The sequence below is a fragment of the Scomber japonicus genome, chromosome 6 (genome assembly GCF_027409825.1).
Source record: "Scomber japonicus isolate fScoJap1 chromosome 6, fScoJap1.pri, whole genome shotgun sequence".
Classification (NCBI taxonomy): Eukaryota; Metazoa; Chordata; class Actinopteri; order Scombriformes; family Scombridae; genus Scomber; species Scomber japonicus.
In genome coordinates, this window is record NC_070583.1 from 12,682,947 (window position 1) to 12,697,758 (window position 14,812).

At 43.4% G+C, this 14,812-nt stretch overlaps 1 protein-coding gene across 1 annotated transcript in view; it reads right to left on the reverse strand.

Annotated features, from left to right (window-relative positions):
- mecom (MDS1 and EVI1 complex locus) overlaps positions 1–14,812 on the reverse strand; it is a 93,846-nt gene that overhangs the window by 4,372 nt on the left and 74,662 nt on the right. Inside the window, exons 7-14 of the mRNA XM_053321060.1 lie at positions 14,595–14,751; positions 9,463–10,858; positions 8,982–9,069; positions 7,527–7,553; positions 3,841–4,007; positions 3,270–3,347; positions 1,485–1,654; positions 423–567 (exon numbers count right to left, since the gene is read on the reverse strand). Of these exons, the coding sequence (XP_053177035.1) occupies positions 423–567; positions 1,485–1,654; positions 3,270–3,347; positions 3,841–4,007; positions 7,527–7,553; positions 8,982–9,069; positions 9,463–10,858; positions 14,595–14,751 (2,228 nt within the window). The remainder of the gene's footprint in view (positions 1–422; positions 568–1,484; positions 1,655–3,269; positions 3,348–3,840; positions 4,008–7,526; positions 7,554–8,981; positions 9,070–9,462; positions 10,859–14,594; positions 14,752–14,812) is intronic.

Below are 14,812 nucleotides of genomic sequence, written 5' to 3' on the forward strand. Positions count from 1 at the left end.
ATGCGATAATTAATGAGGACTGACTGGGTGGTATGAAGTTGAAAATTGGCTGATAGCAGCTGACCCATTATTCATGCCTATTCAAGCCCTTAGAGTCCTTCTTACATCTAGCAATCCTAATGATACCAGAATGAGTGCAGAAAGAGTTCAGTACCCCAAAATATATGTTAGTGTTTTATTGCTACTGAAATGTAAAAAGCCTTTATAGTTTTCGATAAATAAATGTTGATGTGATATTATTTGAAATAATAAAGGAGGCTCTGGCCTTCTTTTGTCCCCGCTTCAGAGATGTGGCAGGTGAGAAGCAAAGATAAGGGACGTGCTTGCTGATATTGATCTATAGTCATCTTCTTGTTCAGTTCTATAGATCTGATCAGAAAATAGAAAGGCCTGAGGAAATGGGAACATCAAACCATGCTCACCCTTCTTCAGATGGGTCTGGGGAAGTCTGGTTCTGGCCTGTGTTGCCAATGAAATTTCTTATTTCGTTGAAATAAGAGTCTTCTTTGTCATCCAATATGGCGCTGCCACTGTCCAGTTCAGACTGTGGGGATGACATTGCAGTGCCTGTAGAGAGAAAAAAAAATAGCTTCAGAAGTTTGTTTTATGGTATTTTACTCATTCTCAACATTTCAAATTGATGGCAGTGTGGACATGTATGAAATGCATTTAAAAAAAAAAGTTGTTATAAATTTATTTTTGGGCATTTTTGCCTTTATTTGACAGTAGGTGGCATAGAGGCCCACAGGAAACAGGGATAGAGATTGGGAAATGACCTGCAGCAAAGGTCCCTTGCCGGCATCGCTGCCATTATGTGGCATGCGCAGTAAACACTGGACTACCAAGGCATTCCATAAAGAAAAAAAAAACAGGGCACATTTGCATTTTATGAACACACCAGGCTTGACTTTATGTATGTCACGTAACAATTAGTTACATCATAAGGAAACATTTGCTTGGATGTGCTTTGTGTCATGTTATACTCTTGACTCATGACTTGTACTCCATTACTTATTTGGTACCTTTGGAGACTATATGTTCTTGACTATAATTTTGATTATATCAATATAATATATAATATCAATCAATAATATCAAATAAAGTTATGTTGGTTGTGGCGATGCTTGGCCACTTTGCCACTGATTCAGTCAGTGATGAGGCCTGTCAAATCCATAAGCTGTGATGGTGATAAAAGTAGGTTGATCTAAAAATATTTTGTGCTGTTGCAGAGGTAGATGGCAGATTTATATAATTTAATTTCTCAACTTTAAAATGCTTTCCAATCATGATTAAATTACAGTTTACATTATTCAGCAGGAGGAGTCGTTAAATACACGCATCATTTTTTTTCCTGATAAAATATGGTAGGACGAAAAAAAGTGAATTGAAAAAAGTTATTTTATTATCTAACAAAATGATAAAGTGTATCCAAATTTTTGACTGCTAAGCTTGCTGTATGTTTACGACCACTTCCTGCTTCTCACCTGACAAGTTACCATTTTCATGCTTCTTGAGGTGACGGTCCAGGTTGGTCTGCTGACCAAAGCAACGGTCACACAAGTGGCACTTGAAAGGCTTCTCCTTGTTGTGGATGTTGCGAATGTGGCGCTGCAGGTTGGAGGAGATGCTGAAGGAGCGGTCGCAGTATTTACACCTGCAGGAAAGAACAATTATTAAATGACAAAAACAGCAAAACACACAAGCTGCAAGCTATATGTACAACTGTGCTGCATAATAAATCAGGGACTCCTGGTTTGTTCTGTGGGAAACATAATGGGATACATACTGTAGCGTATACACACACACACACACACACACACACACACACACACACACACACACACACACACACACACACACACACACACACACACACACACACACACACACACACACACACACACACACACACACACACACACACACACACACACACACAGTCCCAGCAGTCCCACAGTCCCAGACATGATGGAGGAGCTTGTTTAAGGTGAAACAGCTCTGCCTCTTATCTCCAGCCAGCGCAATAAAATTGCATTCTTCTCTCACAAAATAAGCACGCAACAGATTTGATTCTAGCCCTGCAAAATTAGAGGCTCTTGCCAAGTTTCTTCATGCAAAATTATACGAGAAGATTACATCTTTTCTTCTGGTGGAATTAGCTCGCTTGATTGGCTGTCCCTCAGGAACCCCCTGGTTATCTCCACAAAAAATTACAATAAACAGCGGTGATCTTTAATGGCATGCCAGCGTGTGGAGTGCAGGCTATCAGGCTGGGGCAGTAGAGGCCTGCGTCTGTCTTTCTCTCTCCCCTGTGGTCAACAGGCCTCCTACAAGCTTTGGGCCAACATTCCACTACCTTAGTAACTACAAAGCCGAGCAGTGCTGGCCAGAGCTTACTCATTATCCAAATGTAGTAAACATTCAAGATTCATTTTTATATGTGCTCTGAAATGCTGCTGCATTGTTGCTTCTACCTCAGCAGCACCTGGAAAAGTGTGCAATATTGAAGTGTTACAGACTTTGAACAGGAAAACTTTGTGCATCTTTTTGCCTTATTTGACAACTACACTTCTTATCATCTTATGATAACCTTTTAAGTTGGCAGAGAAAGCCTTATTTGATGCGGCAAGTAGCCAGCAGGCCTACAGATCACCTCCAGTCTGGCCTCATAAGCACAAGAGAAATGACCACAGCTGCCGGGCCTGGACATCTGCCTGCGCTCCTCATCACCCCAATTTTTCACCAAACTTCCTCCCTTCTCCTCTGCTCTTCTCTTTTACCAGCCAAACTTCACAACCCCCCTCCTTCCTGTCACCCAGGCGACGGACACCATTTTTCATCAGGCAAATTATTTAGCAGTAGGATAATTATTCCAGGCTTTTACGGCATAACAAAACACACATAAGCTCTGTTCTTACTGTAGGCAAGAATTCCCTGGGAAAACATCCATGCGCTGTTAACAAATGACTTGAGCCTTTCCCTGTCTTTCTTGAGAATATGCTATGTGAAAGCAGGTTCACTGGTTCACTGTTTTCACTCATGTTTCTAGGTAGAGAAAAGTGGTTCTACATGGGGGAGTCAATGTGCTATTGTGCAAGTCTGATGCTTTACTGGACAATAAGGTGCCTATATTGATTTGTATAGTATGTATTGGGAGTGAGGAGAATAGATGGCAGAAGATGAACTGAACAGAGTTAAATACCCACTCACACATGAAGTTACACTGTTCACACACACATAGAGTGCATGTGAGTGAACATGGTTCTTACCTGTATGGTTGCTCTCCTGTATGAGTCCTGAGGTGGCGGGTCAGGTTGGCAGAACGTGGGAATATTTTCCCACAATATCTAGAAGGGAATAATATAATTTTAAATGTGATAAAGTAATTTTTGGCCTTTATTTGACAGTCAAAAGGGCAGAGAGGCAGGGAACATCAGTAGAGAGGGGAGTATGACTTGCAACATATGTCCACAGCTGGAATCTAACTGCAGATGTTGCAGTATGCTTCTTAACCAGAAGGCCACTAGGACACCCCTGCTTTAATTATCTTACTGATGTAAAATTCATAAATATCTAAGATTCAAAGAACACATGAATAGGATATTAATGTAATTAATCTACAGCAACAATTGGCCACAAAAATGTTAAAATCCTATATAACACCCATCACTCTCAAAAAAGACAAAAATTCAAATGAAAGCATTCAGCAAATGATAGACAAATAAAAATGGCAATATGAGGACCATTTGCCATAAAAGAAGGGTGATTTATGACCAATGTGAAAGTAAATGAAAGTAAGTAAATTAAAATAATTAATGCAGAACCAGTTGCTGTGGTTACCTGCATGTGTAGCGCTCCTTGCCCTTGCGCAGCAGTGTCTCTGGAAGTGCTGAGGGTGGGGCTCTGAAGTCAAACATGGAGGGGACTGAGCGCAGCAGGTCACCAGACTCTGGCTTCAAGGAGCCAAACGTCTCCAGCTTCTCCGCCATGTTCTCAATGGCCGACATCTGAGGAGACACAACAGAGACGGGACATCCGTTTTGAGTACTCTGTTGGTTTGTCTGCAACATTTTTTAAGACACAATGCAGCAAAATGCAAAAAGCAAAATGCAATCAATAATTTAGGCAAATAAAGCTGAACACAACGAGAAAGATAACACATATCTTTAGATATGATTCTAATTTACTGTTGAGTGTTTCTGACAGATGATATAATTGATACTTTGTAAATATATCTGTATATATCTTGTTTGATTGATGAGGCTTGTTTACAGGCATCATAGGAGGTAAAATGATGTGAAACAGGTATTGGGTGAATTCCTATTATGATGTTCATCAATGATTCATGATTCACAAGGTCAAATCCTTGGTATGTGTGTATGGTAAGTGCATTTGGTAGTTTGTAGTAAACATAAAAGCAGCATGCATTCATAGATGGTCAAGTGGAGAGCAGGTGGGAAACTTTTTATGTTAATTTCTCTCACAAACACACATGTGCAGCTGATACATAAACATCCACACAAACACACTGACAGGATTAAGGACTACAGCCAATCTGCTAATGAAGCTGAACATTTACTTTCATCAGAGACCCTCTGAGGAGATATCTGTACTTGTCAGTTGGTCTGCACCGTATGTGTGTGTGTATATGACGGAGAAACTATGTGCTGCATGGTGGCCGTAGTTGATTAATTGCCATCAATGTGTGAGAAAGAGAAAATATATGTATGCTGTGTGTGAGAGAAGAATGTATTTGTAATGCAAGCACAGTGTGTGTGTGCTTACAGGCATGTGCGTAGTATGCAAGCGTGATTGTACGTGTTAAGTGTGTATCTGTGTGTTTTCAGATACATGTCTGTGTGTGTGTTTGTGTGTGTATGTGTGTGTGGCAGAGGAGTGATTCATGTCCACTGCTGGGCTGTAAACCATTCTGTGCACAATGCGGGCAGACAGCACATTCGTCAATATGAAAGATGTTGACATTACTGATCAAGGGCCAGACACGGGTAATAATGATATCGCTGTGCTGAGAGGGGCGGGATGGGGGAGGAGCGGGGTTGGAGGGGGAGTGAAGGGAGAACCAAAGGGGGGAGGGCGTCCCAGTAGGCCGCAGGGCCTGTCAGCCCATCTCTCTCTCTCTCTCTCTCTCTCTCTCTCTCTCACTCTCTCTCTCTCTCTCTCTCTCTCCCTCTCTCTCTCACACACATACACACACATGCACACACACACACACACACACGCACACACACACACATGCCCACACACACATACACACACAAACACACACACACACACACACACACACACACACACACAGGAGTTTTTTTCCCCCCACACTTTTTTTTTTAAAGAGGCCACACAAATTTGCATTATTTTGCGTGTATTGAATTTTCAGCCTGCTTCTTATTCTTATTTCAATAAGGCAACAAATCAATGGTGATTCGGGTCCTCCACCAGAGTCTTGCTCCGACTCTGACATTCCATCTCCTGCTTTCACCCCCTGTCACTCTCAGGCTTTACGCCAAGACAGGAGAGACCAAGGGGAAAGAGAGGAAGAGAATCGGAGAAGAAGCATGATGAAGGACTAGACGATATGGGGAAAAGTGTGGGAAGATAGAGAGAAAGAGTGAAAGATGAAAAGGAAGTCAGAGAGAACAGAGCCCAGAGAGAGAAGGGCTGATGGATGGTGGTGGAGTCTGGTGTTGGGAGCGGCTGATTAGGAGTGACGGCCGAGTGTAAAGTTCCTGCCGCAGCCGTCGACGTTCTCACTGAGGGAGGATGTGGAGTGTCAGGTCCGTTTGATTATGAATATGCCAATGCTGCATGCCATGAATCAAAGGCACGGGAGAGACAGAGGGAGGGAGAGAACAGAGCAGGAGAAAGTGGGAGGGTGGACTGAAAGATAGGCAAGGGGTTGTGGTGAAAAGGGAGGTGAAATGCTTTCATATTTCTTTTGAATGTGCGCTATGTAATTTCATTGGGTTCTTTTCAGGCACTGGAGTGAATGCTCAGTTTGTCTCCCTTGCTCAATGAGAGCCCATAACTCTTGGGAACATTAGGGCCCCTAAAGCTGTCAGCAGTATCGAGCCTGTCCGATAAGACACTTTTTAGAGCTGAATCTACTCCATCCCAGCTCCATCTACTGGGGAATTCATATCCCAACTCAACCTACTCACCCTGCTGCACTCAATGAAAAGTCAAATGTTGCACCTTTGTTTAGTAACTCCATATCCTTTTGGACACACAAGTCATTTGGACACTAGGTTCTTGTCATTGGAGCGGTGCTTTTTCAACCATAAGAATGCGTTGTTGTTTTTTTTTCTTTAAAAAAAGCAATATCCTGCATGAACAATTTAGCTTTGTACACAAACTAAAGTACACATTGTGTCATTGTCAGTGTTGGTGTGAGGGGACAAAATAATCTTCATATCCAGCAGCTTCACATTTTAGTTACAATGTTCCAAAAAGCAATTAAAAGTAATTAGACTGTTTCACAAATGCTTTGTGTCTACTCTAGCAATAAATGATTCACATATCTAAAGCCAATGGATGAGATATATTAACGATTGAAAGTAAAAACCATCTGTCTACCAAATTACACTTCAAAAACCTCCAGCCATTGAGCTGTTGTTATGGATGGTGAGTCAGGTTCATTAGGCCACTGTTTGACAATGCCTTGTGTGCGAAATGTTTGACTTAAAGGACAAGAGGATAAATGGCACCACATTTTGCTCTAAAGTGATTTTTCAAAGGTTTTATAATTCCCTACTCTTTTGTATAAGAGACCCCCTTACCCACCCACAGATGCACACCCAATCACACACACACATCCCGAAACCCCCTTGTCCTTCGCCCTGGGCAGTGTGTGCGTCTGTGAACTTGCTTGTTGCTGTAGCGCCGCTGTGGGACCAGCAGTTGATTGGCTATCTTCAGATGTCAGTGATGCTGTGAGGGCCTTAATTAGCGAGATGCATTCTCAATTGTTGATCTTTATCGGGAACCAGATGTTTGGAGGGAGGAACTAGCCCCTCCACCCCCTACCCCCCATCCCCCAGCCAGTGTCCCAAAGAGACTGTTACCCTCGCACTGATGTAAAGCAGCCCCCCTAAACGCCTCCCACCACCCCACCTTCCACTCATCCACTCATCCCCCCATGCCCATTTGCAATAGCCCTGCTTCATTCTCCAAATAAGCAAACATATATTCAGAGCTGTTGGATGGACAGGGTGTAGCTTGGCTGGAAATCCCCGCTTAAACTCTTTCATGTGAATTGAAGAGGGAATATGTCTAGATGCAAAAATGTAAACAAATCAAAAAGCGACATAACAAACCGAAAAAAAAAAGTTTCTATGGCCAGAAATGGACACATGTCCAGTCAGTGCGTGATGGTGATTAACCAAAGCCATGCGAATGCTGCGTGATGTCAGTTATAAACTGTTATGCAGCCCATGCATAAGGGTAAGGATGGGATCTGTTTGATAGGGGTACAGACACATGGCTGTACTGTAGGTTAAAGAGGAACTTACCCATGTTCTCTGATCTGGCAAACGAAACTGAAGGGCGGAACAGAGGGAAAAAAGAAAGCAGTCAGAACCAGGAAGTGGCGCATGAATCAACAGCTTTTGATTGGACACATATGGGCAAGGGATGATGGGTTTCGGTGTGATTAACTTTGAATGAGCTGCCTATCTGCAAAGTTATGGCGCTGGAATTATAGGGGGCTCTAATAGTTCCCAACACTTCCTGGTGTTCAATAAGCTCATTATAGCAGGCTACAAATACAATTCCAGTATGTAATCTGAGACAGCATTGCTTAGCAGTAAAATTCCCTGCCAGGAAATAAAAGGCTGAATCACAAAAATCTTGAAAAAAGTTCCAGTCCCCTCAGTTTTGCAACCTCTTTTTTGATATATGGCTCAAGAGTGAGTCAGGTGACTGAAAACAAACCCCCTCTAAAGTATACAGAAGGGCCCCTTGCCTGGTCTGGCTTAGACCTACCCTGGTCTGGTGTTTCTGGGAATGATTTGTGTGTCCAGACATCATAAAGTCATAAAGATGGCCTAAGCACTCTGTTAGTGTTTCTACTGATAGGACACCTCATTAAGGCGTGTGGGACAGCCATGTGGCTGCTGCAGGCTGGGCCCATGCAGCAGTCTGGACAGGGGACATAAATCAGACAAATGAAACAGCCTGTAAAAACCAGACCTGAAACGGCCAGAAAAGAGGAAAAAAAATCATATGCCTGAGAAAGTGGTGTTTTCACTTTCCGACGGACCGTTCTCACCCGCAGGGGAAGATTGAACAAATGAACGTCAATGCAACACGTCATGGACACACATGCACCCGTGTGCACGTCTGTGAAAACACACACATATATGGAGTCTCACACTGGAAATGCTGGCACAGAGAACCCGGGGGCAGAAATCACTGCTTTAAGAGCATATCATTTTTTATATTGTAATCAAAGACATGTTATGGGAAGACATGTCACAGGGTGCCCTTTCTTTCTGCCACATCTGTTTCAGATAGCTAACAACGGGTTTAACATGTAGTAGCTTGGATGAGGCCGAAGCAAAGTACTAATCCTCATTAATTCAGTTTGGTCAACCTAGGACGACCAATCTGAATTATAGTTCCTTATAGAAATAGTCTGATATCTTGGCTGGTCTGATCAAGGAATCTAATAATAAACCTAAAACTGTGAAGTTGCCATGGTGATATGGCTAGCACATGAAAGCACCAGTCCTCAAATCACAATGAAGATCAATCCAGTCAAATCAAGCCTTTTATCAAACTAAGGTAAATCTCAACTTTAAGAGTACACACAGTAAATAATATTAGCTATGTAAAAATGTAACATTGAAAAAAACTGTATATACTGTATAACTGTATATTTTGATCATGTGTAATGTGACCCTTTATATGCCCTCTGAATTTCCCACATTGTCCCAATTCCCACTGATACCACTGCAAGAACCTACCTGTGGATGGAAGAGGAAGCCTGGAGCCGGCCGCATGTACTTGTCTTTCAGAGTCTCAAACGGATCGCTCATTCTCCTCTTCTCAACCCTGCTAATAGTAGATTTCTATCAGCTCTTAACGAATGCACAGCAGGAAATATTGGTACACTTATATTCAGTATTACAAAAGCTTAAAGTAAGCATTGCCAATTTTGAGTTTAATTTGTACTAAATTATTGCTAGTTGTGTAATTTTTTTAATGACACCAAATTTACTTGTTAAAAGTCTTCATTAGTTGAAAGAAAACCCACTTAAGTGAACATTGAAAATGTGTCACTGTGACAAATTAAAACTCAACACTCTCAAAAAGCTTTTGCAGAAAAACATTTTTGGCGACATAGTATGTGATAGCAGATTAACAATGTTGTACTATTTAGAAATTGTGTACAATTGTATTAGTGGCTTAAATTATAGTTAAGTACACTACTGGGAATAACAATACCTGTAGATGGGGTCCATGAAGAAAGGAGTGGGCCTGGCATGCTGTAAGGAGGTGTCTGCTTTTGGAATCTCCATAACTGCCTTCTCCTCTTCATAGCACAGGTTCTTCTTTGCCTCCTCCTCTCTTCCACTACGTCCACGGCCCCTGGCCCCCAGGCTCAGGTCTAGCGGCTGATCCTGACCAGAGGTGTGGGATGCCTCTGGTTTGGAGGAGGCAAATGGGACAGACTTCTCCTCCTTTCGCTTGGTAGTGAGGTCAAATGGTGACTCGGATGAAGATTTGCCCTGAGCCTTCTTGCAGTCATCTGCCGGCAGCTGTGGCTCGCCCTTCAGGCCTGGAGGTCTGAGGTCCCTCTCTGGGAAAGGGTAAACTGGAGGAGAGAAAGCTGGGAAGAAAGGCAAGGGGAACATGGAGGGATAGGGCAGGGACCCGACCTTCTTGTCCTGCAGACCAGCCAGCCCTGTGGAGCCAAAGTACTTCTCAGCAATGGAGGCAATGGCCTTAATAGAGTCATTCACAGCCCCTGTTACAGCTGTGTGCTCGTCCAGTGAGGAATTGATGAGAGAGGGGCCTGGAAAGTCTTTAGCAGCACTGCTGCTTGTCAGGCTTGGACTTTGGGGGCCTCCTTCACTGGCCTTCCTCTTGGGGCCTTTGCCATTTTCCCGAGTAGCCCCCCTCTCCTTCTCACTGTCCATGTCACTCTCCAGCTCAGAGCCCGATGTGCTCTCCAAATCACTTCCACTGGGCGTGCTGACATCGTCCAGGTCACTGCTCTCAGACTGGTCACTCTGCTTGTTCCGCTGCTTTGTGGAGGACGAGGAGCTCTGGGTGTGAAGCTCTGAGCCTGGAATTAGATTGCCAGGTGAACCACCATCTTTACGAAGAGCCTTGAGGAGCTCTCGGGACTCCTGAGCACCAGGGCTGGGAGGCAGCAGTGGACTCTTTCTCAGCTCTGCACCAGGCCCAGCAACAGGTGCATGAGCTTGATGTCTGACAGGAGAGGTGGTGGCAGGAATGAGCTGCGGGCGGTGGTAGAGTCCAGAGGGGAAAAGGCCAGGGAAGCTGAAGGGAAATGCTGGAGCAGCAGGGAAGGTAAGCCCGCCATGGTGGCGGCTGGCCCCAAAATAATCAGCCAGTCCAGCACTGCTGTGGCCCATTGCCAGAGCTGATTTGTCCAAGCCAGGGGCGCCAGGGAGTGTCATACCTTGGGCAAACAATCCCCCTGCTGTGAAATGGTTCTTCCCTTCACAGAAGCGCCGGTGCTTGTTGAGAGAGGAGGTGGTGCTGAACATCTGTCCACAGTCCTTGCACTTTATCTGTGTGCGGCAGTCAGCGTGCATGCGTTTGTGGCGGCACAGGTTAGAGAACTGGGTGTAGGATTTGTGGCATACCTCGCCTATAGGAACAAAGAGACAAACATAGAAGGCATCAGTATGCAACACACACCATCCCACACACACACACATAAAACAATTACATCACATGATATGACATCTCTACTTAACATGCTTTCACGCTGGCTGAAGTCAAGGCAGAGGAAATACAATATAAATGATATGCTTGTGTTCCCATCAATAGTCTGACAATGGTTTTCCAGAAAAATAAGGGGGCGAGGTGTGTCCAGATCCTGGCATTGTAAGGGGAACTGCTCGGTTGACGGTGTGAGTCAGTTGCTGCCACTCATCACCTGCACATCAAACCAAATTCCCAGGCATCTCCAGCTCCATTGTCCTCCCAGGGACGCTCCCAGGGAGTCCGTAAACAGTCACACACATAGACACACACATAGACATGCAGGCGCATTCACAAAATATTCACATAACACAGACAATCTGAATCACGCAGAAAGACATACAAAGGCATGCAGGCATACAGATACACACTCTCGCACACACACATTCTCAGCCGCATGAAGTACAATGGCTCTATTTTAAGTTTGTGAAGGAAGCGGAGTTGAATGAATCCTATCCTGCAGTCCGGTTCCCAGGGACAGGTCTCACGTCCTCTATTGCCCCACTTCCCTCTCCCCCCCAGGCCTCTCATGTCACCCTCTCAGCCCCCTCACCTTGTCCCCATAGTTAGGTCCCTGTCGTCTTGCACTAAATGACCTTCCCACAGTCAACCCCTGTATGCCTGTGTGTCATTCGGTCTGACCCTGAGAGATGTACAGTCACAACATTCAGTCTGACATTATCTATCTCTATTATTAGTCTGTCAACATTATCTACTACCAGTGGATGATTTGTTCAAAGGGGGATTGTGACCAAGTGGTTATTGTTTTCCCATGCTCCTTTGTCTTGCTGCTATAATAAAAGTCATGAACACAGTTTATGAAAGGGGGGAGATGTCCCTCTTTGCTGCTCCCCTGCCACAATGTGGGATATTTTGCAGATCAGCTATAGTACAGCTGATGTTTCAGTAAGTCTTTAAATCATCTAACAATATCAGAATCCAGTTAGAAGCAGATCTGGATGATTAATTTTGTTCCCATTGTTATTAGATCTTCAAAATGAGGATAAGGAAGTGGTTAGGCTCATACTGTCATTACACTTCTGCATACTTTGGATGCCTTCCAGCCACAAGGTGCATAAGAGGCAATTTCAGGAGATGAGGAGGGAAGAGCGGGAATAAGTATTGTGGAAAGAGATTTAAATAAACACCCAGGAGGAACGCCAAATGGGAATGCTCGAGCCAAGAGTGAATGTAATCTTATAAAAAAGTCAATTTTAATGAATAGACCAAGAAAACTAAATTGAAATGAAGTGTATTTGTGGCTTGGCTTTGGCAAACACAGTAAGGGCAGAACAGTAGTTGAAAACATTTTGCAAACATCTGGGGAAAAAATGAGGAGTGCTTGATTCCTTTGATTTTGCATGTGAAGTTTTTTCTTTTATGTGTCTGGGAATATACCGTAAAAAACGGTGTATAAGTCGCACCGGTGTATAAGAAGAGGGGGGGGGGGGTCTCATGCTGGGAAAAACACTTTTCTATTAAAGACTGCTTTATTTGAATGCACCAGTAGATATTCATTTTTAAACACATGTGTTTATACTCCAAAACTTTGTCAATTTACTTTTATTTAAAACATATTCATAACACACATATTAGACCTGAAACAGTGTGTCGGGTTGATGGTTAATGGTCCAGTAATGATTTGCTTAACTGAACTGGACCAGTATATCAACTCAGACCGGGTTCGGGTTAGGCTGAGTTTCAATTAAACCTTTTAAAGGAATACAGTAACATTACATATTTAATACAGTGTGTACCTGTATGCTTACTCGAGTCCCAAAAACTCTTCATCAGAGCTGTCGCTGTGCGCAAATAGACTACTGCACCTGAGTCGTTATAGTTATTGTTCTTATTGTGGACAGCCCTTTACATACCTATAATCATATGCAGATCCAACCTAGTATAAGGCGCACCCCACTTTTCAATGAAAGAACATTGCGTTAAAGGTGCGTCTTATACACTGGTTTTTACAGTTGTTGAAATTGGGATACTTTATTCTTTTGATTTAATTGGATCAATTTAATTGTTAAGATATGGTTAGAAACCTATTCTGGGGTAGATAAAATGTTGAAAATATTAGTTATTGTTATTAAAATATAATGACTGTATCATTGAGTCAGTGTCATTATCATTGTGGATTAAGAAGTGCTTATAGAATATAAGTAGATAATGTAGGGTAGCTGCTCCTTTTGCTTGCTCTTTGTGTGTGTGTGTGTGTGTGTGTGTGTGTGTGTTTTTACAAGTGAAGCCACATGGCCTTAGCAAACTACAAGAAAAAGCCCTGCGCCATAAATCATGTAGTTGTGACATTTACAGACTAACAACACACACACACACGACACTGAGTGTGTGATCTGATTCACTAGACGCGTGTATTCGTCAGCTCCTAATAAACTGAAACAAAATATTATAAACACATTCCAAAGAGGAGAACAGCAGCTAAGTAGTGGCTAGCTGGGTGTTTGAATTAACGGTCTGAGTGCTTAAGCTCTGACAAAAACACACATGCACACATGCTTGCACACACACACACCCTTGACGTTCAGTACAGACACATCCTGTGCATTAACATACAAACGGAATCTTGTGTCCATGCATTTCAATACTGTCTAAAACACGTACATGCCCTTCAAAAGCACTCCCCACACACAAACACTTCGGACACAGACACGGTCTCTCCCAGGCATGTTTAAGACTGCTTCGTCTTTTTTACACAACCATTAGTTGTTTTTAAACCTGCATATTTTCTGCTGATTACAGCAAATGGACTCCTATTCAGAGGGAGCATAGGGAAGAGGGCCGTACATGTGGTTGCTATTTGTGAGGAATGGTGCATGAGGTGGAGGAAGAGAGCAGAGAGAGGGAAGTCAGAGGTCTGCAGAGGAGATGCAGTCACTCCGACCTACGCATGTATATATGTGTGTGTGTGTGTGTGTGTGTGTGTGTGTGTGTGTTAGTTTATGCCTTTTTTGAGAAGAAGACGCAGGGAGACTGTGTGTGTGTGTGTGTGTGTGTGTGTGTGTGTGTGTGTGTGTGTGTGTCTGCAGGGTCAGGGAAAGAGAGAGGGGGCAAAGGGTGAAGGTCATAATGCTTTAGGGGAAGGAGATGGGATCTGTGGTGTGAGGTGGTGAAAGTGCGAAAGGTCAAAATGTGTTTGGGTCTTGCAGGAGTTACCATTTAGTGAGGTGCAGGGACAAAAAGAGCGTGAGTGTGTGTAAGAAAAAGACTGTTAACTGTAGCATCAACAGTAGGTCAGACTGGGTCACAGTGAGAGGCAACAGTAAGGTTAGACCATGTGGGATTGAGGCAAATTACATGCTAGTTTAAATGCTGTTATCGTCATATCAGCATGTGTGAGAGTGCTGATACGTGATTTTTGTCTTAAAAGAAATGTTGCTGCCACTCTAAACACAGCTAGTATATAATCCCATGTGTAATTCCTGTAGAACATTTCATGATTGACTCTTGTGAAGGAGCTGAGGGAGGATAAAAAATGTATTTTTGCAAAAACAACATTTTCTTTGAAAAGGCAAGTCACAAGCATATTATTGTTGTTAATATTATTATTATTATTATAACGTACTGAGGAGACTTACATAGGTAGGGTCTTAGTGACTTACACATGAAGGGCTTGACACTGCTGTGGATGTGCTTATGCTGCTTGAGGCCCGAAGACGTTGCGAACGTCTTGCCACAGTCTGAGCAGGCGTGGGCCCGTGCCCCAACGTGCTGTGAGCGGATGTGCCTCTGCAGGTTACTGGGGTCTGTGAACACCTGCTGGGGGAAGGAACCACATAGACACACAGAGTTACTATCTGCTTCTAAACACATAAAAGTG